Here is a 22,826-nt window from a genome sequence, read left to right as displayed (position 1 = left end):
AGGAACTCGGCCCCAGGACACGGAGTTCAGTCATGGCTGGGACTGAGGTTGGAGGGTGTCCGGGCCGGGGTGGGTCAGGCCTACATTCCAGGGCGGAGGAATCTGGGTCGGTGTAGGCACGCCCCACCCCATCACGGGATCTCCGGGCGCTGTACCCACAGCCAGACTGGAAATTCCCTGGGATCCCAGCTGTGCCGGCCAGCTGTGCACGGGCAGGGCGGGAGGGGAACAGGGAGGGAGGAGGGAGGGGGGAGGAGGGGAGGGAGTCGGGGCCCAGGTGGGAGGCCCCGCACTCTGTGACGGCAGCTGAGGCCACAACCCGGACGCCGTCACCGGGGAAAAATGTTTGGAGCCGCCGAGGTCAGGCGTGCGGCCTGGCCTTTGTCTGGCAGGGAGCGTTGGGCGGGGCGGCCCCTGTCACGTTACGTGACTAACAGGAGTGAAAAGACCCCAGTCTTAGCCACTCCAGGGACACGCGGTCGGTCGCTAGCAACACCGTATGGAGGTCGGACAGCTGCTCGGAGAGCAGACCTTAAAGTCTCGCCGTCACTGTGGGGACCCACGTGCACCCGGCTGGTTGTGGGAGCATTTCCCAACGGACACAGCCTCTGACTACGCCCGAGCCTGATGCAATGTCCACTGCACCTCAGCAAAGACAAACAAATAAATGAAGAGAATCCAGGCCATGGGCCTGCCGCCCACCCCTCGCCAGGGCGTGTGTGCGGCTCTGCCTGAGGGTTGGCTTCCTGGCCGCACTGACGGAAGGCTGGAATCTGACCCGCGCTCCACGGCCTGCTCACGGCTACATGGGAAACACTTCTCACCCGGAGAGAGGAGCACAGGGCCCGCCGGTGTGGCTCAGTGCTTACAGCGCCGGCCTGTGGACTGAAGGGTCCCGGGTTCCATCCCAGTCAGGGCACAGGCCCGGGTTGTGGGCTCCATCCCCAGGGGGAGGGCGCAGGAGGCAAGGGATCAATCATTCTCTCTCATCGTTGATGTTTCTCTCCCTCTCCCTTCCTCTCTGAAATCAATAAAAACACATTTAAAAAGGAAAGACTCGTCACTTCCTTCTCGTGCGTCCTGTTTGTTTGTTTTTGTGCCGCGGAGCCGTCTTCCTGAGTCAGCCTGTGAGCTCAGAGGGGAGTGTGTCCTCACAGCCTCACGGTCCATGGCTGGCCGGGCCGCGGGCTGGGACGGCTCGTCTCTTTAAACCACTATCGCTTTCCCCGTCCCCTCCCAACCTCCCGGAGCGGAGCGGGTGTAGAATCACACTGAGGCTGTGTCCCAGGCTCACACAGGAGGGTAAGGCCTGTGGGCGGTGTGCGTGCTGCCCCCTGGGGGCCGGTCTTCGCGCTGCAACGCTCAATGCTCTCGTCCTGCCTCTGCTTGGTGAACCCCATGTCCTTTGCGGGAAGGAAGCCACCCGTATCCCTGGGCAACTCGGATCCGTTTCCCTCTACAGACAGGCTGTTTCTGAAGCCCCTCGGCCCCTCGCAGCCCCTTTTAACCATAAACCCCCAAACGGACCTGCTGGGCGCCCTCTGCTTAATTCAAAGGCGGGCTCCCTCTCCGACGTCGCGGTGGCGGACGGCAGGTGGCCCTCGGAGCGTGTGTGCGGGGGCTGCGGCTCCGGCTCCAGCCCGCTCAGCAGAGCCGCCATCGCCCCTTCGAGATGCGGTGCGCCAGCCTCCGCCTGGCCCATTTGGGTCCTCTGATAAAACCCCTTCCCCGCCACAGCTGGGCAGTCCTCATTGGAGCGACTCATTTGAAACAGCTCATGGGCCTTTACAAAACCGCAGGCCAAACATCCTTATCGAGCACAGACCCCCCCCCCCCCCCCCCCCCAAGGCTGGGCCTGGAGAATGCGGGGAGCCCCGGCGAAGGTCACAGGTTCGTCAGCATCAGCCGCGCCCCACCCCTCCCCCAGTTAAGGAGAGCGTCGCCTGCCGATGGCGCAGCTCCGAGCGGGGAGCCCCTCTGGTCCTGTGGTGATGGTGGCCCTGGGCCAGCCACCCGCGGGCCTGCTGGGTACGGCCTCCCTCCGCGAGGCTCAGGCCCCGTGGCCCCGACTGGACGCACCTTGACGGCCAGGGGACGCTGGCTCGGGAGTCCCGGGGGACGCGGCTTGGAACAGGAAAGCAGCTCCGAGAGGAGCCTGATAACCCCCAGTGGGCCCTCAGTGGGGCCCCCGTCGCTCCAGTTTCTGCACAGAAACCCCCGCTGGGGGAGACGTGCTCAGGCTCAGCAGCCCCCCCATACCTGCCTTTCTAAAAACAGGTTTTCACGGATTTGTTTAGAGAGAGAGGAAGGGAGAGGGAGAGAGAGAGAAGCACCAATTATGAGAATCATGGACTGGCTGCACTGGGGCTCGAGCCTGCACCCCAGGCCTGTGCCCTGACCCGGAATCGGACCCGGGACCTTCTGGTTCCTGTCGATGCTCAGCCACTGAGCCGCCGGCCGGGCTGTCCTGCCTGTGGCTCTGCTGACCCACGGCGGGCGGTGCCCTGACCCTGCTGCCCGCCGGTCCCAGGGCCGCGCCCACTGTCAGAGCCCTGAGGGCCGGCGACGTCTGCCCGGGGCCGAGAGCTCCCTCCCCACTGTCTCCGGTGGCAGCGGGTGCCAGGGGGGCTGCGCCTCACAGAGCGGAACCTGGGCGCCCGCATCCGCCCGCTCCCACGGCCCTGGGGTCAGGGCTCCACGTGGGGGCGTCCACGCAACCCCACGGGCAGCTTGTGGTTGTCTGGAAAGTGACCGCAGACACACCTCCCTGGCCCTTCCCGGGCCTGACCCGACGTGGGGGGTGACCTTCTGTGGGGGCTGAACCCAGTGTGGGGCGCCTGCCCCTCCTGTCCGGCCCGGGGGACCCCAGCACGCAATGCTGCCCAGTGACCGGCTGGTGACCAGGGGAGACGCCCAGGGCTCGGATCCATCCCTCCCCCAGCGGGTCCCCCAGGCCTGGGAGGATGTGGGGTCCATGCTCACGGGGAGCCGGGGTAGGAGGAGGGATGCACGTGATTTCCCCGCTCAGGAAGCTCACAGCCGACCCACCCAGTGGACACATACGTGCTGCTCCGTGTGACGGGGGGCGGGGACAGGCTGAGCGTCGTCTGGGGAGGAGAAAGGAGACACGGACCAGCTCTCTCGGGAAGGACAGGGAGACCCCGGGATGGAGACTCGGAGGGTCGGCGGGACTTGGAGAGTCCACGGAGGCGAGGCCCGGGGCGGGATTCACCGGAGGGAAGGCCCGGGGCCCGGAGCTGAGTGGCGCCTGTGGGTGGGGCTGCGTCTCCCCCTCCAGCGGGAGGACGGCGGCTGGAGGGGCCACGGGCTCAGAGGACACGGAGCCTTGTGAGGCGGTGAGCAGCCGAGTGGGATCTGCCTGGAGGGCCGGCGCCCCGCGGCCACGGGAGCAGCCGGGCGGGGGAGGGGCTGGGGGCGGTGGTCTGTGGGCACAAGGGCAGAGGCTCCTGTGGGTGTGACCAACGAGGGAGGTGAACGGAGAGAGAGGCTTGGACACCGGCCGCCCACGAGGAGACGGGTGGGGAGAGGGTGGGGGCCTGGGAAAGGGCAGGAAGGACGGAGGGGCTCAGAGAGAGAAGGCTCTCCCAGCCCCGGCCCCGGCCCCGGGGCTTCCGGGAAGGGGTGCCCGGCGCAGGGGGAGGGCCGGCTCCCGCCGGGACAGGGTGTGTGCGGGGGCACCTGGTCTGACCTCCGCCGCCGGGATGCTGGTGAGATGAGGTTCTCACTCAGGCGCGTGGCCGGCCGTTTGGAAGTGGGTGTGGTCTCCGGGGAAACCCTCCTGTGCGTGGAAACCGCGGCGACCGTGGGCGGGGCACCCACGCATGGGGTCTGCGCCCGGATGGACCCCGAGCTCGCGGCCGGCCTCCCTCCGCGCTCTCCTTGCTCTCTGCTCTGCCTGCCCTTGGCGGTTTCACTCCCACGCCACAGCAGAAGCGCCCCAGGCCGCGCTCCCACGGAGCCCATTTAAGGCGGCGAACAGCGAGAAGCGAGCTGTGAGCGCCCGTTGCTGCTCCGGCCGCTTCCGGGGGAAGTGGTCGTTGTTTGTAATTCACAGCCGACCCGGGAGCGTTTGGGTTCACGGACAAGTGGGGAGGCCGGGCCAGAGCCCTCGCCTCCCTCTCCCCCTCCCCCTCCCCCTCCCCCGATGGCGGCCATGTCCTCGTGACCACGATGCACACGAACGCCCCGGACGGTCGGGGCTCTCACTGACCTGACCACAGTGTCCCGTGACGAGGCCACGCCAGGCCGGTGCAGTCTCACTGAGGGAGCAGGACCCCTCGGGCTGGGTGTCCGCGCTCCGGAGGAACCGCGTCCGTGGACGCCTGGGAGCTGGCCACGCCTCCTCCTCGCTGAGCCCTGCGCCTCCTGGCTGGAAAGCCAGCCACGGGGAGGGATCCTGCGTGGACTCGGCCCCGAGCGGCCCTGACGCCGTGTCTGTGAGCCGCGGCGGGAACTCCCAGCACCCGTGTGTGACGCCCTGGGGAGGGTCAGACACAGACACTTCCGGAGACTTTTCTTCTGCTCCTTGTCCACTCCCCTCCCGCCTCCCAGGCCGGAGCCGGTGGAGGGAAGTGCAGGGAGCTCACCTTGATGGCCACGGGCTGTGATGGCCACGGGCAGTGATGGCCACGGGCAGGGATGGCCACGGGCAGGGATGGCCACGGGCTGTGATGGCCACGGGCAGGGATGGCCACGGGCAGGGATGGCCACGGGCTGTGATGGCCACGGGCAGGGATGGCCACAAACAGTGATGGCCACGGGCAGGGATGGCCACGGGCTATGATGGCCACGGGCAGGGATGGCCACGGGCTGTGATGGCCACGGGCAGTGATGGCCACGGGCAGGAGAAGGCGGCGCGGGCTCAGGGAGCACGTTGACGGGAGGGACAGCTGCCCGAGGGCGGTGAGCAGCGGGGCCACCCGGAGATGGCGGGCCCCCGGCGCTCGAGGCCGCCCCTGAGCTGGGTGTGCGGACGCACCCACGGACCGCCCGACACGTCTCTTCTCGTTGCTGCTCAGAGCCTAGGACAGCCCGTGGCTGAAGACCAGGTTACTGAGCCCCCGTGGCCGGTGCCGTCTGCACACACGGGAGATGGCAGCGAGGTGAAGGGCCGTGGCTTCTGAGTGCAGACGCGGGGGCTGTTCGACGATGAACAGGCGATGAGGGCGGTGCCCTGTTCCCCGGTAAAGCTCTTTGGTCTGCACGGGGGTGTTTTCCGAGTTTAAAGCGACACGAGAGTTCACGCCAATAAAGAGTGAACATTGCTTCCCGACATTTAATGGCAGAACCACTTACAGGAGTGGAACGTGAGTGCGAGGTACCGAGGCCCGGGGGGCAGGGGGGGAGAATTGGGGGGGGGGACGACGGGGGAGGGGAACGCCTGAGCCGCTGTCCCTGTGACCGGACTGCAGGGAGAGCCGGCCAGGAGGGACAGGAGCCCCAAGAACGCAGCCCTTCACGGCCCTAATGGAACGACCGCGCCCGATGAGAGCGGAGCCAGGGTGGCGGGGGTGGGGGCGGGGCACTCACCCTGAGGGGGACCCGCAGGCGGAACTCACCCACAGAACCGAGAACGCGTGAGCAGAAGGACAGGGCGCCGCTCCACGCGCCCAGGGGACTCCGGCACGCGTCGCCCTCCTTGCTGAGAGGGTCTCATAGGTCTATATATTTATATATTTACATATTTATATTTATATTTACATATTTATATATTTATATATTTATATTTATATATCTACTTACTCATAGACTTTTGTAAAAACTCTGACTACGCAGCTAGTGTCCGGTCTCACTCGCCTTCAGATCCTCACGGAGGCTTCTCGGGGCGCCCTCAGGCGGCACCTGGGCGCCTGGCACGGGCCATGGGGGGCGGGCTGAGCTGGTCCCCGCGTGGCCGTGGGAAGTGAGAGGTCGAAGGTGGCGCGGGACCCGCCACTCGAGTGCGGGGCGACGTTTCTGAATGGAGCCAGCGAGCCGAGCCGCGGAGGGAGAGCCGGCTGAGCCCTTTAGAGTGGAATGAGCACGGTGTGGGGGGCCGGGGTGGGGGGGCCCGGTGGCGAGTCCGGGGTGATGCGTGGGCGGCGGGCGGCCCTGGGGCTCTCCTGGGCGTGCCTTCCTCTGCGTGGGGACCGCGCTCTGCTCCTCGAAAGCGGGGCCTTTGTGCCGACGTTTGCACCGAAGCCTGGCACGGTCTCTCCTCCGTCGGACGCCCCTCCGTGGGGCCGGGCGAGCCGGGCGGAGACGCTGGGGTCGGAGGCAGCACCCATGAGGAAGTCGCATGGCGCCTAAGGAAGGAGGGAGGGGCCCCGGGCCCCCGTCCGAGTCCCTACAAAACCTCGTGCCAGCAGCTCCGTGTGGGTGCCTGACGCTCCTCTGCAGCCACCTGTCCGGGGTTTGGACGGAGCCTGGACATCACTGCGTTGAGCGCTGGGTGCCAACCCCAGGGTCAGGGCCGCCGGGCAGACGGTCCAGGTGTTTGTCGGCGGCAGTGGGAAGGGTCGGTGGCTTCCTGGCGCGTCCCCAGGACCCTCCGCGGTCTCCCCGGGGGCAATGGGCCGGGCTTAGCATCCTGCTTCCACATGAACCCCCCTTCATCACTTTAAATTAAAAAACGTGTATCTATTTACTGATGTCAGAGAGGAAGGGAGAGGGAGAGAGAGAAGCATCCATGACGAGAATCACGGATCGGCTGCCTCCTGCACGCCCCCTGCTGGTCACGGAGCCCGCAACCCGGGCCTGTGCCCTGACCGGGAATCGAACGTGCCTCCTGCACGCCCCCTGCTGGTCACGGAGCCCGCAACCCGGGCCTGTGCCCTGACCGGGAATTGAACGGTGACCTCCTGGTTCGCAGGTCGAGGCTCCACCACGGAGCCACGCCGCCGGGCCCTTCGTCACGCTAACGTGCGGGGCACTAGCTCTTCATTTCGTCTCCGACGCAGCTGAGCTCGAGCCACGGCGGGCACATCGCTTCATCGCCGGTGGCGCCTGCTTCTTGCTCATGGAAACATCTGGAACGTTGAGATCTGAGCCAGGAGAAGCGGAAAATGCCCCGAGGTTGTTTCTCCACCTCCACACGGTCAGGACCCTCGTCTGCGGTCGGCGGGGGCCGGGACCCGGCTGGTCCTGCCCTGGAGAGGCCGTGTCCTGCCCTGCCCCCGCCCCCGCCCCGCACGCCCGTGGAGGATGCATTGAGAATGGGACCACGTCACCTTCAGCCACCGCCTGCCCCTGGGTGCTCACGGGCCTGGAGAGCCGGGGGCCACTGACCTTCACGCCACGTGACAGAGTCGAGGGCGGGACACCCCACGACGTGGGGTCCCCTGGCCGCTGTAGGACCAGAAGCAGGCGGTCCGACGGCTGTCTGGGGGTTCTGGGCGTCGCGTGCGATCCCAAGTCCTCTGTGGCCGCAGTGCCGACGGGCGTTCCGCCTGAACTGAGAAGGCCGGCCCCGTCTGTCCCCGCCATCCCGACCGCGGCGGTCAGCGCCCTCACAGGCCGGGCCGAGCCCCGCTGGGAAGGCTCACGTCTGGTCCGACCTCGGGCGCCGGGTCAGGACAGGGCGCCCAGGGGGCACACAGCTCAGGCCGCCCACGCTGTGGTTTTCTGCCTCGAAGTCTGGAACCCTGTGCTCCACCCAAACTCTCAGACAGCAGCGCAGACAGACAGGCAGACACGACAGCAAAGCCCTCGGCCAGGCCCCGGGCGGGCGGGCTCACGCCTCGGGGAGGAAGGACGCGCTGGGACAGCCGCGTGGCCAATGGAGGACGGCGCCATGCAGGCCGTGTCTGGGGGCCGACTCTACGCTCCCGGGCTGGGCTGGCCCGCTTTTCGGGGGGCGGGGGGGGGGGTGCAGAGCAGGACCCGGCACACGTCCACGTCCGCGGGGACCGGTCAGCGCATGCTCGTGGGGGTCCTGCTGCCCCACCGAGACCACGGACCTGGCACCACAGGTGGCTGGGCGCACGCAGACGTGGCGGGCGGGACCTCTGACCTTTCGCGTTCTGGGAGCCGGTCCGCCCTGAGCGCACTGCCGCCCCCTGCCGTGCGCATCCCAGCCCGCGCCTCCCTGACGGTGGGCGCCGCCCTCCTGCCCCCGCCACCGGCCTCTGACTAGACCCTCTCCCTGTCCCTCCCGACGCTCCACCGAGTGGTGGCCCGGCCCTGGCCCGTGTGGCTCGGTGGAGAGAGCGCCGGCCTGCGGACTGAAGGGTCCCGGGTTCAACTCCGGCCTAGGGCACGTACCTCGGTGCAGGCTCCTCCCCGGCGGGGCGCAGGCGGGAGGCAACGGTCAATGTGTCTACGTCCCATGGGTGTTTCTCTCTCCGCCTCTCCCCCTCCCTCCCACGCTCCAAAAGTCAGCTAACCCTCGGCTGAGGGTTAACGGAACCGTGTAAAGGGTGACGTGACCCCGGGGCTCCGTCTCGGTGGGGATAAACGAGCGGGACTGACCAGCAAGTATTCTAAACGGTTTTATTTCTCTTTACATGTAAGTACGTAAACATGGCTTCTCTCTGCATTCATGAGGGGCTGTCACGGGGGAGAACGGGGTCTGTGGCACTTGGTCGGGCCACGGGAGCGGTGGGCGTTCCGTGGGGCCCGGCGTCCGCTCCGCTGCCCCACAGCCGTCTTTGGGACTCGGGGGGCCAAGCAGGTCCCTCCAGGTTCCCCGCTGCGAGGCAGTGGCCTCCCACATTCGGGGGTCGGTTAGGGTGTTCACCTCGGAGCGGTTTAGGCCAACACTGTGTGTGTGTGTGGTGTGGGGGGGGTGGTTTCCGGATAAAAATGAGTCTACAAAACATAAAAAAAATGAAACTAAATCCAGTGAATACGTTCCTTCGAGTCAGGATCAGAGTCTGGGATCCAAAATAAATACGTATTCTCTAATTTCAGAATCTGTCGTTGTATGCTTTGCACAAGGTCAAGGACGGGAGAGAAGGCCCCGGGGCTGCCGGCGGGCACGCGTGTGCGGCTGGCGGGCCCGGAGTCCCGGCTCCCCGAGAGCAGCCCCCGCCAGCCCCTGCGGGTGCTCCTGCTGTGACTCCCACGGGGCACAGACCAGGCCTCGCGACGGCACACGCTCGGTGTAGGTGTTTATTTAGGTAGAAAAACGCTTTGAACACTCTGGGGAAACAGGGCTCATGATAGAAGAATATTCCAGGGAAATATTATTATTATTTTTTTGCATTTTCAAGGATATACATTCGTACTGATTTTTGCTTCCAAATATATTTTAAGGCTGTTTGGTAAACTATATACCGGATATGAGGTTCAATTTACAGGGTGCTGTTCTTACAGGGAGTTCTTAACGACTCAGCTTTAGAAAAGGAAAACGGAAGCGAGACAGACATGCGTGAGTGTCCACTGCGCTCCGAGGCGCCCATGCTCGGTGCGGTGGGGGGGGGGGGCCTGCAGGCTGCGGGGGCGGGGGGGGGGCGCCCCTCACTGCGCCCGGGCAGGCGCCAGGGGCAGAGAGCTGAGCGCGGCCTAAAGTGCGAGTCACAGGGCGGGACAAAGTGCTACGTGGGGACCGGACGCGGCTCTGCGAGGGGAGCCCTGCCCGGAGCGGCCGGCGGAAGACGCGGTGTGGGGCGCGGACACCTGTCCTCGGGGAGCCGAGTGGGGTGGGGGGTTCCATTTCTCCTCTGCGCAGCGGCCCGCCGTCCTTCCGGCATGACGGTCCCCGTGGAGAAGGTGACGCAGAGCGGAGCCTTCGAGTCCCTCCTGCTGCGCGGAGCGCCCGTCGGAGCCGCGGAGCCCTCAGCGTCCCGGCTGAGGGGGCCACGCGGGACCTTCCCCAGCGCGACGACGGCAGGCGGCCCGGGCCGGGTCTGCACCTCTCCTCGCCGCGCACGCGAGCCGGGCCGTTCCTAGTCCTTAACCTTTCCCCCCACCACGGTCCTTCACTCTCTGTTGGTTTGTTTTCCTTGGGGCGCCCTGCGGGGTCCCCCGACAGCCGGGGCCACGCACACATCTATGTCTGAACCCCACGCTGCGTGAGGGGGAAGCTGGCCGACGGGCCGTGTCTGGACGGCGTCGGCTCCCCGCCCGCCCGCCACGGGAGCGCCCGCCGCCGGGACACCCACCTTGACCGATGCCTCACACCGCCCCCCCCCCCCCGCCCCCGTGGAGGGAACTCCTCACGTGTCGATGGTGCTGGGCCTTCCCGGGTCAGACCGGGCCTCCGGGGCGTGGAGACACACGTGGGGAGGGCGGTGGCTGTGGGGTGCCTTCTCGCTCGTCACCACACACTTGGCACACGGAACATGGGGCTGGTGGGCGGGGACAGGAGCGGCGCCCGGGGGCTCCCTGCACGCCAGGGGGGAGTGCCTGCATGGGGGGGGGGGGCAGTGCCTCCAGGGAGTGGGGAGATGCACCCGTTTGAACGTGTTTGTTGTTCTTGCCTCTGATTATCTCACGATTTATAAAAATAGAAATAACAAAATGTGAGCGGGTCCCTCTCCAGAGGCGTGTCCTGCTCTCCCGAGAGGCCCCGCGCCTGCCCGTCACGGCCACCTGGGAGCCAGGCCGTCCCGTCCGACCGGGAGATAGAAAAGCCGCGTCTGCGGGCGGGCGGGGCCCTGTGCGGTCCGTGGCGGGAGCCCGGCAGAGACGGTGGCCTGTCGCCGTCCTAGAGCCGCGTCTGGGCCTCGGGGATGTAGATCTCGATGCTGTCGGCGCGCTCGCCGGCCGAGTTCTGGCGGAAGGACGCCGCCCGCTTGGCGGCCAGCAGGCGCCTCCGGGCCTCTTGCCGCTGTCTGTCCGGCAGGTCCAGGGACTTCTCCCTCGTGATGGGGAGCTTCCCTTTGGGGGGCTTCTTTGGTATCGGAGGGGGGACCTTCCGCTCTTCCTGAAAAGCACCACACAGTCGAGGGCGTCAGGGATCCCCTGGCCGCACGGACAGCACCGCCCCGCCCGCCTCCCCGCGCCTCCCCGCACCGTGCACGCCGTGCCCCCTCACATGCTCGGGCCGGCGGGGGCCGGGGGGGTGCTGGCAGAGAGCTTTCAGATGAAGAAACCAGTTCTGCACACCAGCAGCGGCGTCTCCTGGTCCCCCGTCTATTTCATTCCTGCCTGAGCTCGGGCCACGGCCGCCGCCCCCCCTCCTTCTGCGGTTGGCTCTGGGACACGGGACCGCGGGAAACACACGGACCGGTCCCGTGAGGGTGTCCCTCGCACAGGGTCTCCTGGGCCTCGGGGCAGAGACCTGCCCCTCTCTGGGTGCTGTGTCCTGGGCCGGAAGCCGCCCTCAGGCGGGGTTCCCTCCCGTCAGGTCAGTCCCCGAGGAAGGAAAGCCAGGCAGGCTCCGCCGTCTTCAGACCGGCCGAGCAGGTCCCGCACTCAGCGCCTCATTGTAACCCTTCCTCAGCCTTCACACCACCCGGCGCGGCGGGACCAGCCCCCGGCGCTGGACGCCGAGGTCCACTGTGGCTTCTGTCCAACCTGCGCGTCTGCACCCCGTCCCCTGGGAGAGGAGCCTGGGGTCTCTGGGGGGGCCTGTGTCCAGCCTGGAGGCCACGAGGCAGCAGGGCCCTGGGGCAGCGGGCGGCGATGACTGTGCCTTTCACTCTAATTACCTGGCTGTGCACCCCAGCTCTGCACCCAGCTGTGCACCCCCAGCTCTACACCCCCCAGCTGTGCACCCCAGCTGTGCACCCAGCTGTGCACCCCCAGCTCTACACCCCCCAGCTGTGCACCCCAGCTCTGCACCCCAGCTCTGCACCCCCAGCTCTACACCCCCCAGCTCTGCACCCCAGCTCTGCACCCAGCTCTGTACCCCAGCTCTGCCCCCCAGCTCTGCACCCAGCTCTGCACCCCCAGCTCTGCACCCCAGCTCTGCACCCAGCTCTGCACCCCCAGCTGTGCACCCCAGCTCTGCACCCAGCTGTGTACCCCAGCTCTGCACCCCCAGCTCTGCACCCCAGCTCTGCACCCCCCAGCTCTGCACCCCAGCTCTGCCCCCAGCTCTGCACCCCAGCTCTGCACCCAGCTGTGTCCCCCAGCTCTGCACTCAGCTGTGCACCCCAGCTCTGCACCCAGCTGTGTACCCCAGCTCTGCACTCACCTGTGTACCCCAGCTCTACACCACTCAGCTCTGCACCCCAGCTCTGCCCCCAGCTCTGCACCCCAGCTCTACACCCCAGCTCTACACCCCAGCTCTGCCCCCCAGCTCTACCCCCCAGCTCTGCACCCAGCTCTGCACCCCAGCTCTGCACCCCAGCTCTGCCCCCAGCTCTGTACCCCAGCTCTGCATTCCAGCTCTGCCCCAGCTCTGCCCCCAGCTCTGCACCCCCAGCTGTGCACCCCAGCTCTGCACCCCAGCTCTGCCCCCAGCTCTGTACCCCAGCTCTGCCCCCAGCTGTGCACCCCAGCTCTTCACCCCAGCTCTGCCCCCAGCTCTGTACCCCAGCTCTGCCACCCAGCTCTGCCCCCCAGCTCTGCACCCCAGCTCTGCCCCCAGCTCTGTACCCCAGCTCTGCATTCCAGTTCTGCCCCAGCTCTGCCCCCAGCTCTGCACCCCCAGCTGTGCACCCCAGCTCTGCCCCCAGCTCTGCCCCCCAGCTCTGCCCCCAGCTGTGCACCCCAGCTGTGCACCCCAGCTCTGCATTAATCACCACTGCCCCGTGTCTGCTGCACTGATTCTCCGTCATCGCGTTTGAATAACGTTGGTCTAGAAAATCCGGTTATGATTAGAACTCCTCTGACATGTGCTGGGGACCCTGCGCTTGTTGCTAAGTCACGCCCACTCGGGAGCCCTACGACAGACAGACGGCTCTCAGGGAAGAAATCGCTGCCAGGCTCAGGTGTAACGGGAACGCCGGCCTCTCTCAGGGCCACGCTGCCAGCTGCCAGGACGGTCCTGTCGCCCAGCTGTCAGTCAGGTTCACAGGTCTTGTCCTGAAGTGCAGACGTGCCACCAGGAGGCTCATCTGGGAGGAGACGGCCTGGCAGCCCGTGGGAGCCTCTCAGCGTGACCCCCGGGGAGTTGGATGAAATAACTCCGAGGACAGACCGTGTAGGGAGCGGGCGAGACGGACGTGGGAGCTTTGGTTAGCGACTTCTCTGAATTGTTCCTGACCGGGAGATTCCTGCCACTACATACGGTCAGTGATTTGAACTGCATCCCAGCGTATATGTGCACATGCACATGTGAACACGTGTGCACCTGCACACACACATATGTACACACACACACACGTGTGCACACACTTGGTCCTGCATGACCAACCAAACACCCGGTGCAATGCCGTGCGTGGGCAGCCGCTTCTGCGCGGGCTCGGGGGGCCTGCGGGCGGCGTGGGCCCCGCTCACTCACCTTCCTCTCCGGAGACGCCGTCAGCTTCCAGTCGCCGAGCTTCAGCTGCTGCAGCTCATCGAACTTCATGCTCACGTCCTCCACCGAGAGCTGCAGCATGTCCCAGTAGCCCGCCAGGTCCTGCGAGGTGGGCCTGGGCATGGCGCTGGGGTCCTGGAACACACAGCGGGGTTAGGGCCGGGACGGCGGGAGCCGGCAGAGGGCGGGGGCCTTCCCGGGGGCGGATTAGGGAGCAGCCAAATCCCAGTTCGGATGCAAACATTCACCAGGGCCCGGTTTGCACGCCGTTGAAAACAGGAAAAGGCTCTCGAAGGGGGCACCCGGATTCGAACCGGGGACCTCTTGATCTGCAGTCAAATGCTCTACCCCTGAGCTATACCCCCTCCTGCCGACCATGGCGTGTGGTTAATAAAGCCCTTTACGCGTCCACTCACACGCGGGCTGTCGGTTCTGACTCAGCAGAGCCGCTCGGCCTGCTCAGCTGCACTTGCAACTCTGACGCCGTGACCGCTCTCCCTTCCCCAAACGGCAGCGCGCCCGGTCGCACCGGCTCGGCAGGCCCTGCCGGTCCCACCTGCGCACGGAGGCCGCACATGGGGCGGGAGGAAGGCGAGGGCCGGCCGGCGCTTCGGAGCGGGACCGGCCGCTCTTCCCTGCTCCCGGGTGCGATTGCTCAGCCCCGCAGTGTGGGCCCGAGAGGGCCCCCCCCTCCCCCCGTGTCCGCATCTCTTCAAGGCCTGTGACCTCGGCGTTCATCTCGTGTGTCCGCTCTCACAGCTCACCACTGCGTCCGTCTTTCCTTTCGCCATCCCTCCCGTCCGTGATAACGTACATTTTCTAAACTTTCTGTTTCTGTGCATTTCTCAAAAAAATTATGAAAAGGCTACACATGGTGTGACTCTAGCTCTGTGACCTCCTGGAAGAGGCGGAACTACGGGGCAGGGACAGGTCAGGGGTGCCGTGGGGAGGGGGGAGGGGAAGGGGGAGCCCCGAGGGTGTGGGGCAGGGGAGCTGCTCTGTGTGACGCTGAGGTGATGGACACACGTCATCACACGTCTGCCCCAGCCCCCGGGGTGCACAGCACAGAGCGACCCCGACGCCCACGGCGGACTCCGTGACGATGGCGTGTCCGTGCGGGCTGCTCCGCGGTGACAGGTGTCCCCCTGGAGGGGTGGGTGGTGGGGCCGTGCGGTGGGGCGGGGCAGAGGGGGAATCTCTGGCCTTTACCTCGGTTTAGCTGCGAACCTAAAACGGCTCTAAAAATGAAGCCTATTGAAAATGTGCAGATACTGCGTCGGTCACCATCTCACCCCGAACCCGTCATAGGACCCGAGGACGGTGGCGAATGGACAAGTGTTCCCGGGCTCCACACGTCCTGGGAGCTGCAGGGCCGGCTGGGTCGGGGGCCGGTGCCTGCCCAGGACCGCGGTCTGCGCTGAGGTGGGGACGGGGCCAGCCCGGCCTCTCCGCTCTGCCTCCCACGGCAGCGACCTGACAATGTGCCATTCGCTCCTCTGCAGGGAGGGCCGGGGCTAGATCCCCGAGGGAACAAGCCGGCTCTGGCTGGGCCCTCGCTCAGGAGGGCCGGTGGGGTGGGCCCCGGTGCTGCTTCCTCTCCCAGGCCTGCTGGACGGGTGGGCGGGCGGGGAGCTGTGCTCTGCATTAACGCTGGCCCTTCCCTTCCCAGAGGGCTGGCCGCCGGGCCACTCCGCCCGCACAGGCCTGGCCCCTAGCCCGCAGCTTCCTCCCGCACTCGGCCTGCGGAGGCGCCTGAGTCTGCAGCCCCCGGCGAAGGGTTCGGGGCGATTCGCACACGGTTCCGATTCGGCGAGGGCCCCTCTCGGTACACAGCAGGACTTTCTGTGGGTCAACATGCGTCTGAGCTGGCTTAACCGGTGCGGTCTTCGGCCTCCTCTCCATCGCCGACGGAAGCATGAAGAGCCTTCGGTCTGGTTTGGTTTGAGCTGCCTCTAACAGCTCTGGGCCCGTGTGGGCTCTGGGTCCGTGGGGGCGGCTGGGCCAGAAGCAGCAGGGCCAGGCCCACGGGCCACAGACGGATTCTCCCTGGAGGCCGAGCCCGAGGGCAAGGTGCCGGCGGCGTCCCGTCCGTGAGCTCTCTCTTCCCGTTCACACACGGCGCTCCCCCTTCCTGCCGGCCTCACGTGGGGGAGGGGAGGGAGCTCTGGGTCCATTTAATGAAGACACTGACCCTGTCCCTGGGCTCCCCCCTCACGACCTGATGACCCCCAAAGCCCCGCCTCATGACCCCATCCCACTGGGGTCGGGATTCCCACGCGTGAGTTTGGGGACATTCGGTCTATATCCATGTCAAAGTGATCACTTTTTTGTTTGTTTGTTTTTACAGAGAGAAAGGGAGAGAGATAGAAGCATCAATGACGAGAGAATCACTGATCAGCTGCCTCCTGCACGCCCCCTACAAGGGATCGAGCCCACAATCCAGGCATGTGCCCTGACCGGGAATTGAACCCTGACCTCCTGGTTCATAGGTCGGTGCCCAACCACTCAGCAACACTAGCCAGGCATAAAAAAGGTCATTATTTAAAAAATATATATTTTTATTGATTTCAGAGAGGAAGGGAGAGGGAGAGAGATAGACACATCGAAGAGAGCGAATCATTGACCAGCTGCCTCCTGCACGCCCCCCACTGGGGATCGAACCCGCAACCCGGGCCTGTGCTCTGACCGGAATCGAACCTGGGACCCTTCAGTCCACAGGCCGGCGCTCTATCCACTGAGCCACACCAGCCAGGGCTGCTCACCTTTTTTTGTTGTTAATCCTCACCTGAGGACACGTTTCTATTGCTTTTCAGGGAGAGTAAGGGAGGGAGGGAGGGAGGTAAGAAGAGAGGGAGGGAGGGAGGGAGGGAGAGAAACACTGATGTGAGAGACATCGACTGGTTGCCTCTTGCATGTGCCCCGACTGAGGGTGGGGAGTGAACCCACAACTCAAGTACGTGCCCGTGACTGGGAATCGAACCCGTGACCCTTGGGTGCGTGAGCCGACGCTTTAACTACTGAGCAACACTGGCCACGGTCCAAAATGATCACGTGGGACCCCAGCCCCTTTCGGTGGGAAGCAGCCAGGTGGCAGCTGCGGAGGGACCTGCCCGCCGCCCTCCCCTTCTCTTGTCTTGTTTTCCGTGTGAGGCGGTTCTTGTCCTGCGCCACCAGGGGGCGCCCGCGCCCTTCGAAGCCCTGACCACAGGCTGCAGCAGCAGCAGCTGGCACCGGGCCCTCACTCCTGTGTGTCCGCTCAGCCAGCCCTGGCCGTCTCCGCGGTGGCCGTGCGGCCACCTGGTCCCAGGGAGGCTCAGGCTGGGACACGCTCGGGCCTCATCGGAGTCCCCGGGAGCTTGCTGTGCGCCCCCCTCTGACTTCAGGGCGCGGGCACGTCCCGGCATCCACGGCCGGCATCCCGGTGCCCGCGGTCCAGGTGCCCATCCGCCGAGGGCAGACACCGACCTCACCGTCGCTGCTCTGGGCCCCGGGAGCAGAGGCGGTGCTGCGTGGTCACCGGCACAGCCAGGCCCGGGCCACGGGGGGGGGGCGGTGCACATTCGGGTCCCCGTGTGCTTACGGATTTTTATAAACGTCACGGGGCCAGGCCAGGCCCTGCCCGGCACAGCCCACCCCGCCGAGCGTCCCCGTGGCACTGCAGCCACGGTGGAGGTCCCCACGACGGGGACGCCGCTGCCCGGCTCCCCATCTCCCTGTGCCGGCGTGCGGAGGGGCTGCCGGCTCCCCATCTCCCTGTGCCGGCGTGCGGAGGGGCTGCCGGCTCCCCATCTCTCTGTGCCGGCGTGCGGAGGGGCTGCCGGCTCCCCATCTCTGTGCCGGCGTGCGGAGGGGCTGCCGGCTCCCCATCTCTGTGCCGGCGTGCGGAGGGGCTGGCCGCCGGGCACACACCGGCCTGCGGCAGCTCCGGACGCAGCGTCAGATCCTTGGGGCTGAGGCACTTCCCGTCTCTACCAGGCGAGCCGGGCCCGGCGCCGCGGGTCCGAGCACACGGCGGCCCGCGGGTCGCCCGCAGGGTGAGCCGCACTGGCGGGCGCAAGCATGACCGTTCTCTAAGCGAGAGCAGTTTACCCTGAGACGGGGAGGGCCCAGGCCCCGGCTCTCTCACCGACGCCACTCCTTTACGAAGGGTCACTGAGGAGCTCTGGCAGGGAGGCGAGAACACGCCTGTAGACACGGTGAGTACACGCTCCCACCGCGTCACGTGTCTTCCCATCGCCACCCCGTGTCACAGCAAGGCGGTGGCGTTTCACGGTGAACTCTCACGGGGTTAATTGGAAAATATTAGAGAAAACATACTTTCAACGATCCCAATTAGAAGGGCTGGATCGCCGACGCGGGCGCTCTGCCGCTGTGATGTCTCGGAACGCCCTGTAAATTCACCGTCTCCGTGCAAATTAAAGCGAAACCCATCACACCACCCCCGCCCCCCGCGGCAGGAGGCCTCCGAGAGCGATTTGCATGTTAATGGGAATGTCTGGTCTGAGAAATCAATGTCTGGATCCTGAGATGGCCACACGCTAACGTGAATGCCGTCAGCTATTCCTCCAGCTGCACTCAGCGAGCGCGTCTTCGGTCGGATAAGAAATGTGCGCAGGTGCCCAGACACACTCGCATGCACTCACACATGGATGTGTAACATTTATGTGTGTATGTGTAACACGTTTAGACATAGAAATATTTACATGAAAGTAAGCATATGTAAATATGTATATAACTAAGTATACACAAACATAGCCTATATAATAAAAGCGTAATATGCAAATCGACCGAAGGGCAGACTAGTCGCTATGATGCGCACTGACCACCAGGGGGCAGACGCTCAGCGCAGGAGCTGCTCCCTGGTGGTCCGTGCGCTCCCACAGGGGGAGCGCCGCTCAGCCAGACGGCTGGCTAGCCCAGCGACGGTGGTGGGACCCTCTCCTGTCTCCGCTGCAGGCGGGCAGTAAGGAGCGAGGGGTCCCGGACTGCGAGAGGGATGTCTGCCTGCCAGCTTAGGGGGCTTAGGGATCGGGCCCAAGCTGGCAGGCAGACATCCCCTGAGGGGTCCCAGACTGCGAGAAGGTGCAGGCCGGGCTGAGGGCCCCCCCGCCCCCCAGTGCACGAATCTCATGCACCGGGCCTCTAGTATATTAATATGCATATACAGGGTGTCCCACAAAATGTATACACACTTTAACAGCTGATAGCTGAATTTTGAAAATGAAACATATATTATTTTATTTTTTTAAAATACATTATTGATTTCAGAGAGGAAGGGAGAGGTAGAGAGAGATAGAAACATCAGCGATGAGAATCTTTGATCAGCTGCCTCCTGCACGCCCCCTACTGGGGATCAAGCCCGAAACCTGGGCATGTGCCCTGACTGGGAATCAAACCATGACCTCCTGGCTCGTAGGTCGATACCCAACCACTGTGCCACACTGGCCACGCTGAAATGTATTTCAATGAACACTGCCTACAATTATTCATAGTGTGTGTATACGGTTTGGAGGACACTACACATAAATATATGGCTTTTCTTTCCTTCTGACTTTCAGGAAGATCAGAACCAAGTTTAGTGCCAACCGTATTAATTATCAAGTTCAATGCTATATTCATTTCACTCCTGACTATCTATAATAATAAAAGCATAATATGCTAATTAGACCAGGCATCCTTCCGGACAACCTTCCGGACGAAGCCGGGGCTGCGAGGGAAGCCCGGGTCACGGGTGCCAGAGGGAAGCCGGTGCCAGCAGCCGGGGGAAGGAAGGCCTGCTCTTGCATGAATTTCGTGCATCGGGCCTCTAGTGAAATATAAAGCCCAAGTTATTTCTAAAACCTCTTCTTAGTCTCTTTAAAGGAGGTTGTTTGTGTGTTTCATTGAAGCCACCTCCTGTCCTTGTCTGTGCCTGTGACAGGCCCTTCTCCTCCCCCAGGGCCCGGGGGACAGCCCGGGGCAAAGGCCCCACCTCACACCCTCCAGGCGCACCCATCTCCTGCAGGCCCCGCCCCTCCCACCCACGCCCAGTCTCCCAGCCTCTGGGCCTGGGGTGCCCATCGGAACCCTCCAAAGCTGGGCAGTGCCCTCCCTTCACTCAGTCTGCGGAGTGACGGCGTCTCTGACGAACCAGACCCAGGGAGCGCGGGAAGGGGCACGCAGCCCGGTGTCCGCGGGGCGGGCGGCTACTCACCAGGTTCTGTTGGCAGAGCCAGTAAAACTGCTGGAACTTCTGGGACATCAGGAGCTGGGCGCTGCCGACGGCACTCCGGATCTTGCCGAGGACTGCGGGGCACAAACACAGACAGCGCTGAGAAGCCGCGACCGGGACCCGAAGCGAGCGCGGCACCCAGGGAGCAGCGCCCCTCCGCCACGGGGTGAAAACGCCGCGTTTACCGCCCGGAGGCCGTCCGCCCGCTCCATGCTTTTCATTCCCAAAGCGCACGGAGGGAGACTCACAGGCGACCACGTGTCAGCCGTCCCGATACCGTTCGTCGGGGTCGGGAGGAGCTGGGTTTACGAAGGTGGTGCAGCCTGGCTGGTGTGGCTCAGTGGATAGAGCGTCGGACCGGGGACTGAAGGGTCCCGGGTTCGATTCCCGGTCAGGGCACAGGCCCGGGTTGCAGCTCCATCCCCAGTGCGGGGCGTGCAGGAGGCAGCCGATCCCTGATTCTGTCTCGTCAGGGGTGTTTCTCTCTCCCTCTCCCTTCCTCTCTGGAATCAGTAACTACAGGCTGTGACACCAACACGTGTGTAAAAGGGCAGGAATCCTTCCTTATCCCGGGCCCGGAGGCGTTGAGCTGTCGGGGGGTGCAGTGGTTGTGGGGAGCAGTCGGCAGAGTGGGAGCTGCATCAGGGGGGGCAGTGGTCGTGGGGAGCAGTCGGCAGAGTGGGAGCTGCATCAGGGGGTGCAGAGGTCGTGGGGAGCAGCCGAGGCTGCTGGGGACGTGGTGGCCTCCAGGAGGGTGGCCAGGCCGGGCAGCGCACGGCGGGAACGACGCTCTGAACCTATGTCCCGGCTCTAATCGCCGAGAACTTGCAGTGAGAATCCTATTGATTCTCCCCACGATGCTCCCCATGTTGTCGGCAAAGCGGAGACGTTCCCTTTGGAGCCCGGACGAGCCCGGACGCCCGTTAGACGCGAACGTGCGGGACCCGGTCCAGCCTGGCCTGGGACGTGTCGGAAGTGCTGGCTCCTTCAGGTGACTTCTCACGCGACCCCCCACCCCCGTTCTGTCTAAATGCGCCCTGACGCCATGGCCGGCGTGGCGCAGTGGGTAGAGCGCCGGCCTGCGGACTCAAGGGTCCCGGGTTCGATTCCGGCCAAGGGCACGAACCTCAGTTGCAGGCTCCTCCCTGGCCCGGGCCCTGGTCGGGCGTGTGCAGGAGGCAGCCCATCGGTGTGTTTCTCTCACGTCGATGCTTCTCTCTGTCTTCCCTCTCCCTTCCTCTCTCCCTGAAAACCAGGGGACACACAGCCTCCGGAGAGGAGGAAAAATGAAAGTGAATAAACAAACGCCCCTGAGGTTCAGGACAGCGTCACACGCCTTTCCCCTCCGATTCGGAGTGGGCTCTGCAGACTCTGCAGATGGTGTGACGGGAGCGTTGGAATGTTTATGGCCCGTCTGCTCGGGGGTCCTGGGTGTGGACATCACAGAGCAGGTGTGGGGCCCTGCCTCCCCGAATCTCCTCTGAGACTCGAGCTGACGCGCACCCCGGTGCTCATGCTCGGCCTCCCCACGGCGCTGGGAAGCGGTGCGTCCCCGTCAGGAGCCGGAGGCGGTGGCTGAGCCCCCGGCTGCAGTGGCCACTGTGTACACGGCCCTGACCAGCTCCATCCGCCGTCACTGTTACCTTGTCTGCTGCTCTGGGACGTCGGGCCAACTTCCTGTCCACGTGCCAACCTACGGTCCCCGACGGGGCCAGCCCTGCTCACACCCACACTTAGCACGCGGCCCACGCATTTAGCTGCGTGTCCTCTGCTCTCCCGATGGCCAAGGCACAGCCTGCGAGCGGGCCCCGCCTCCCACAGAGATGGCTATGCCCCACGCAGAGCTGCCCCGCCTCCACAGAGCTGGCCCCACACCCATGCAGAGATGCCCTGCCCCCCACAAAGATGGCCCTGCCCACAAAGAACTGGCCACGCCCCCACAGAGCTGCCCTGCCCACACAGAGCTGGCCACGCCCCTGTACAGAGATGACCACGCCCCACACAGAGCTGTCCACGCCCCCATTCAGAGCTGGCCCCACACCCATGCAGAGATGCCCTGCCCCCCACAAAGATGGCCCTGCCCACAAAGAGCTGGCCACGCCCCCACAGAGATGGCCACGCCCCCACAGAGATGGCCACGCCCCCACAGAGATGGCCCTGCCCCACACAGAGGTCATGCTACTCCACAAGGGGGTAGAGATCCCAGCCCCTGTGAGTGTGACCAGGGAGCCCCGTGGCGACATCACTGCAGCCCTCAGCTCTGGAGTCCGAGGTCACTGAGGTCATTGACTCTTTGGGGCAAGAGAACTTCCAACGCCTTTGGCGAGACCCACCGTGGAGCTCCTTGGGGGAGCTCTCTCTTCATGGACCTCAAGTAAGATCTATGGCTCTGCCCTGGACGGCGTGGCTCAGGGGTTACAGCGTCGGCCCGAGCACTCAAGGGTCATGGGTTCGATTCCTGGTCAAGGGCACATACCTGGGTTGTGGGTTTGCTCCCCGCCTTTGGTCAGGGTGAGTGCGGGAGGCAACCAGTCTTGCTCGCTTCGATGCCTCTCTCTCTCTCTCTCTCTCTCTCTCTCTCTCTCTCCCTCCCTCCCTCCCTGAAAAGCAATGGGGGAAAAAATCCTCATATGGGGATTAACAACAAAAAGATCACTGTCGCTTTGGAACAAATTCTTTTATCCCAGGAAACATTCTATTGGGGGCGGTCACTTTACGTCCTCACCCACTGGGTTTACCATAATTAACACGAAAGGCCCCACGCACTGTGCAGTGACGTTTGCTCGGTAGTGTGCCCGCCTTTGCACGCACACGGGAGCCTGCGGCACCACGCCGCCCCTCGCACCAGCATTCGTCCGGGCACCGCCGTCCGTTAACCACCGAGGACGAGTGGGTCTGAATGCACTCATCAGTCCAGGGAGCCCTGATTATAAAACTGCGTTTGGGGAAAACTGTCCCGTGGAATGCAGATTTCAACAGCCAGGCCTGGAGTTCGGTTTCACAAGGCATTTCGTTTCATCTCCACTTTCTAAACGTTCCATGACCAATAACCGTGTATCTGTTCTTAAAATTAAGACGAGAATCCAAGGTTATCTCACCTCTTAAAGATCCCTAGGGAAATATCTGAGCCTGACGACTAAGCATGCGGAAGAGGTGCTTAATACGAGGAGATCCAGAGAGCGGGCAACTTCAGAAATTCAGGAAACCCTGCCCGGCGGGCGTGGCTCGGGCTGAGCATCGACCTATGAACCAGGAGGTCACGGC

The 22,826-nt window shown here is 64.6% G+C and overlaps 1 protein-coding gene and 1 non-coding gene across 2 annotated transcripts in view; both read right to left on the bottom strand.

Moving 5' to 3' along the window:
* Positions 1-10,648: 10,648 nt before the first annotated feature.
* The window catches only part of DLGAP2 (DLG associated protein 2), a 49,887-nt gene continuing 37,709 nt past the window's right edge, over positions 10,649-22,826 (bottom strand). The window contains exons 9-11 of the mRNA XM_054720340.1: positions 19,545-19,636; positions 13,334-13,486; positions 10,649-10,867 (exon numbers count right to left, since the gene is read on the bottom strand). Coding sequence (XP_054576315.1) covers positions 10,649-10,867; positions 13,334-13,486; positions 19,545-19,636 — 464 coding nt within the window. The remainder of the gene's footprint in view (positions 10,868-13,333; positions 13,487-19,544; positions 19,637-22,826) is intronic.
* TRNAC-GCA (transfer RNA cysteine (anticodon GCA)) lies at positions 13,645-13,716 on the bottom strand. Its single transcript has one exon. It is a non-coding gene; the product is annotated as a tRNA-Cys (tRNA).

This window comes from Eptesicus fuscus, chromosome 8, assembly GCF_027574615.1.
Source record: "Eptesicus fuscus isolate TK198812 chromosome 8, DD_ASM_mEF_20220401, whole genome shotgun sequence".
NCBI lineage: Eukaryota > Metazoa > Chordata > Mammalia > Chiroptera > Vespertilionidae > Eptesicus > Eptesicus fuscus.
Note: the sequence above shows the minus strand (reverse complement) of the source record. Positions and strands in the feature narration are given on the sequence as shown.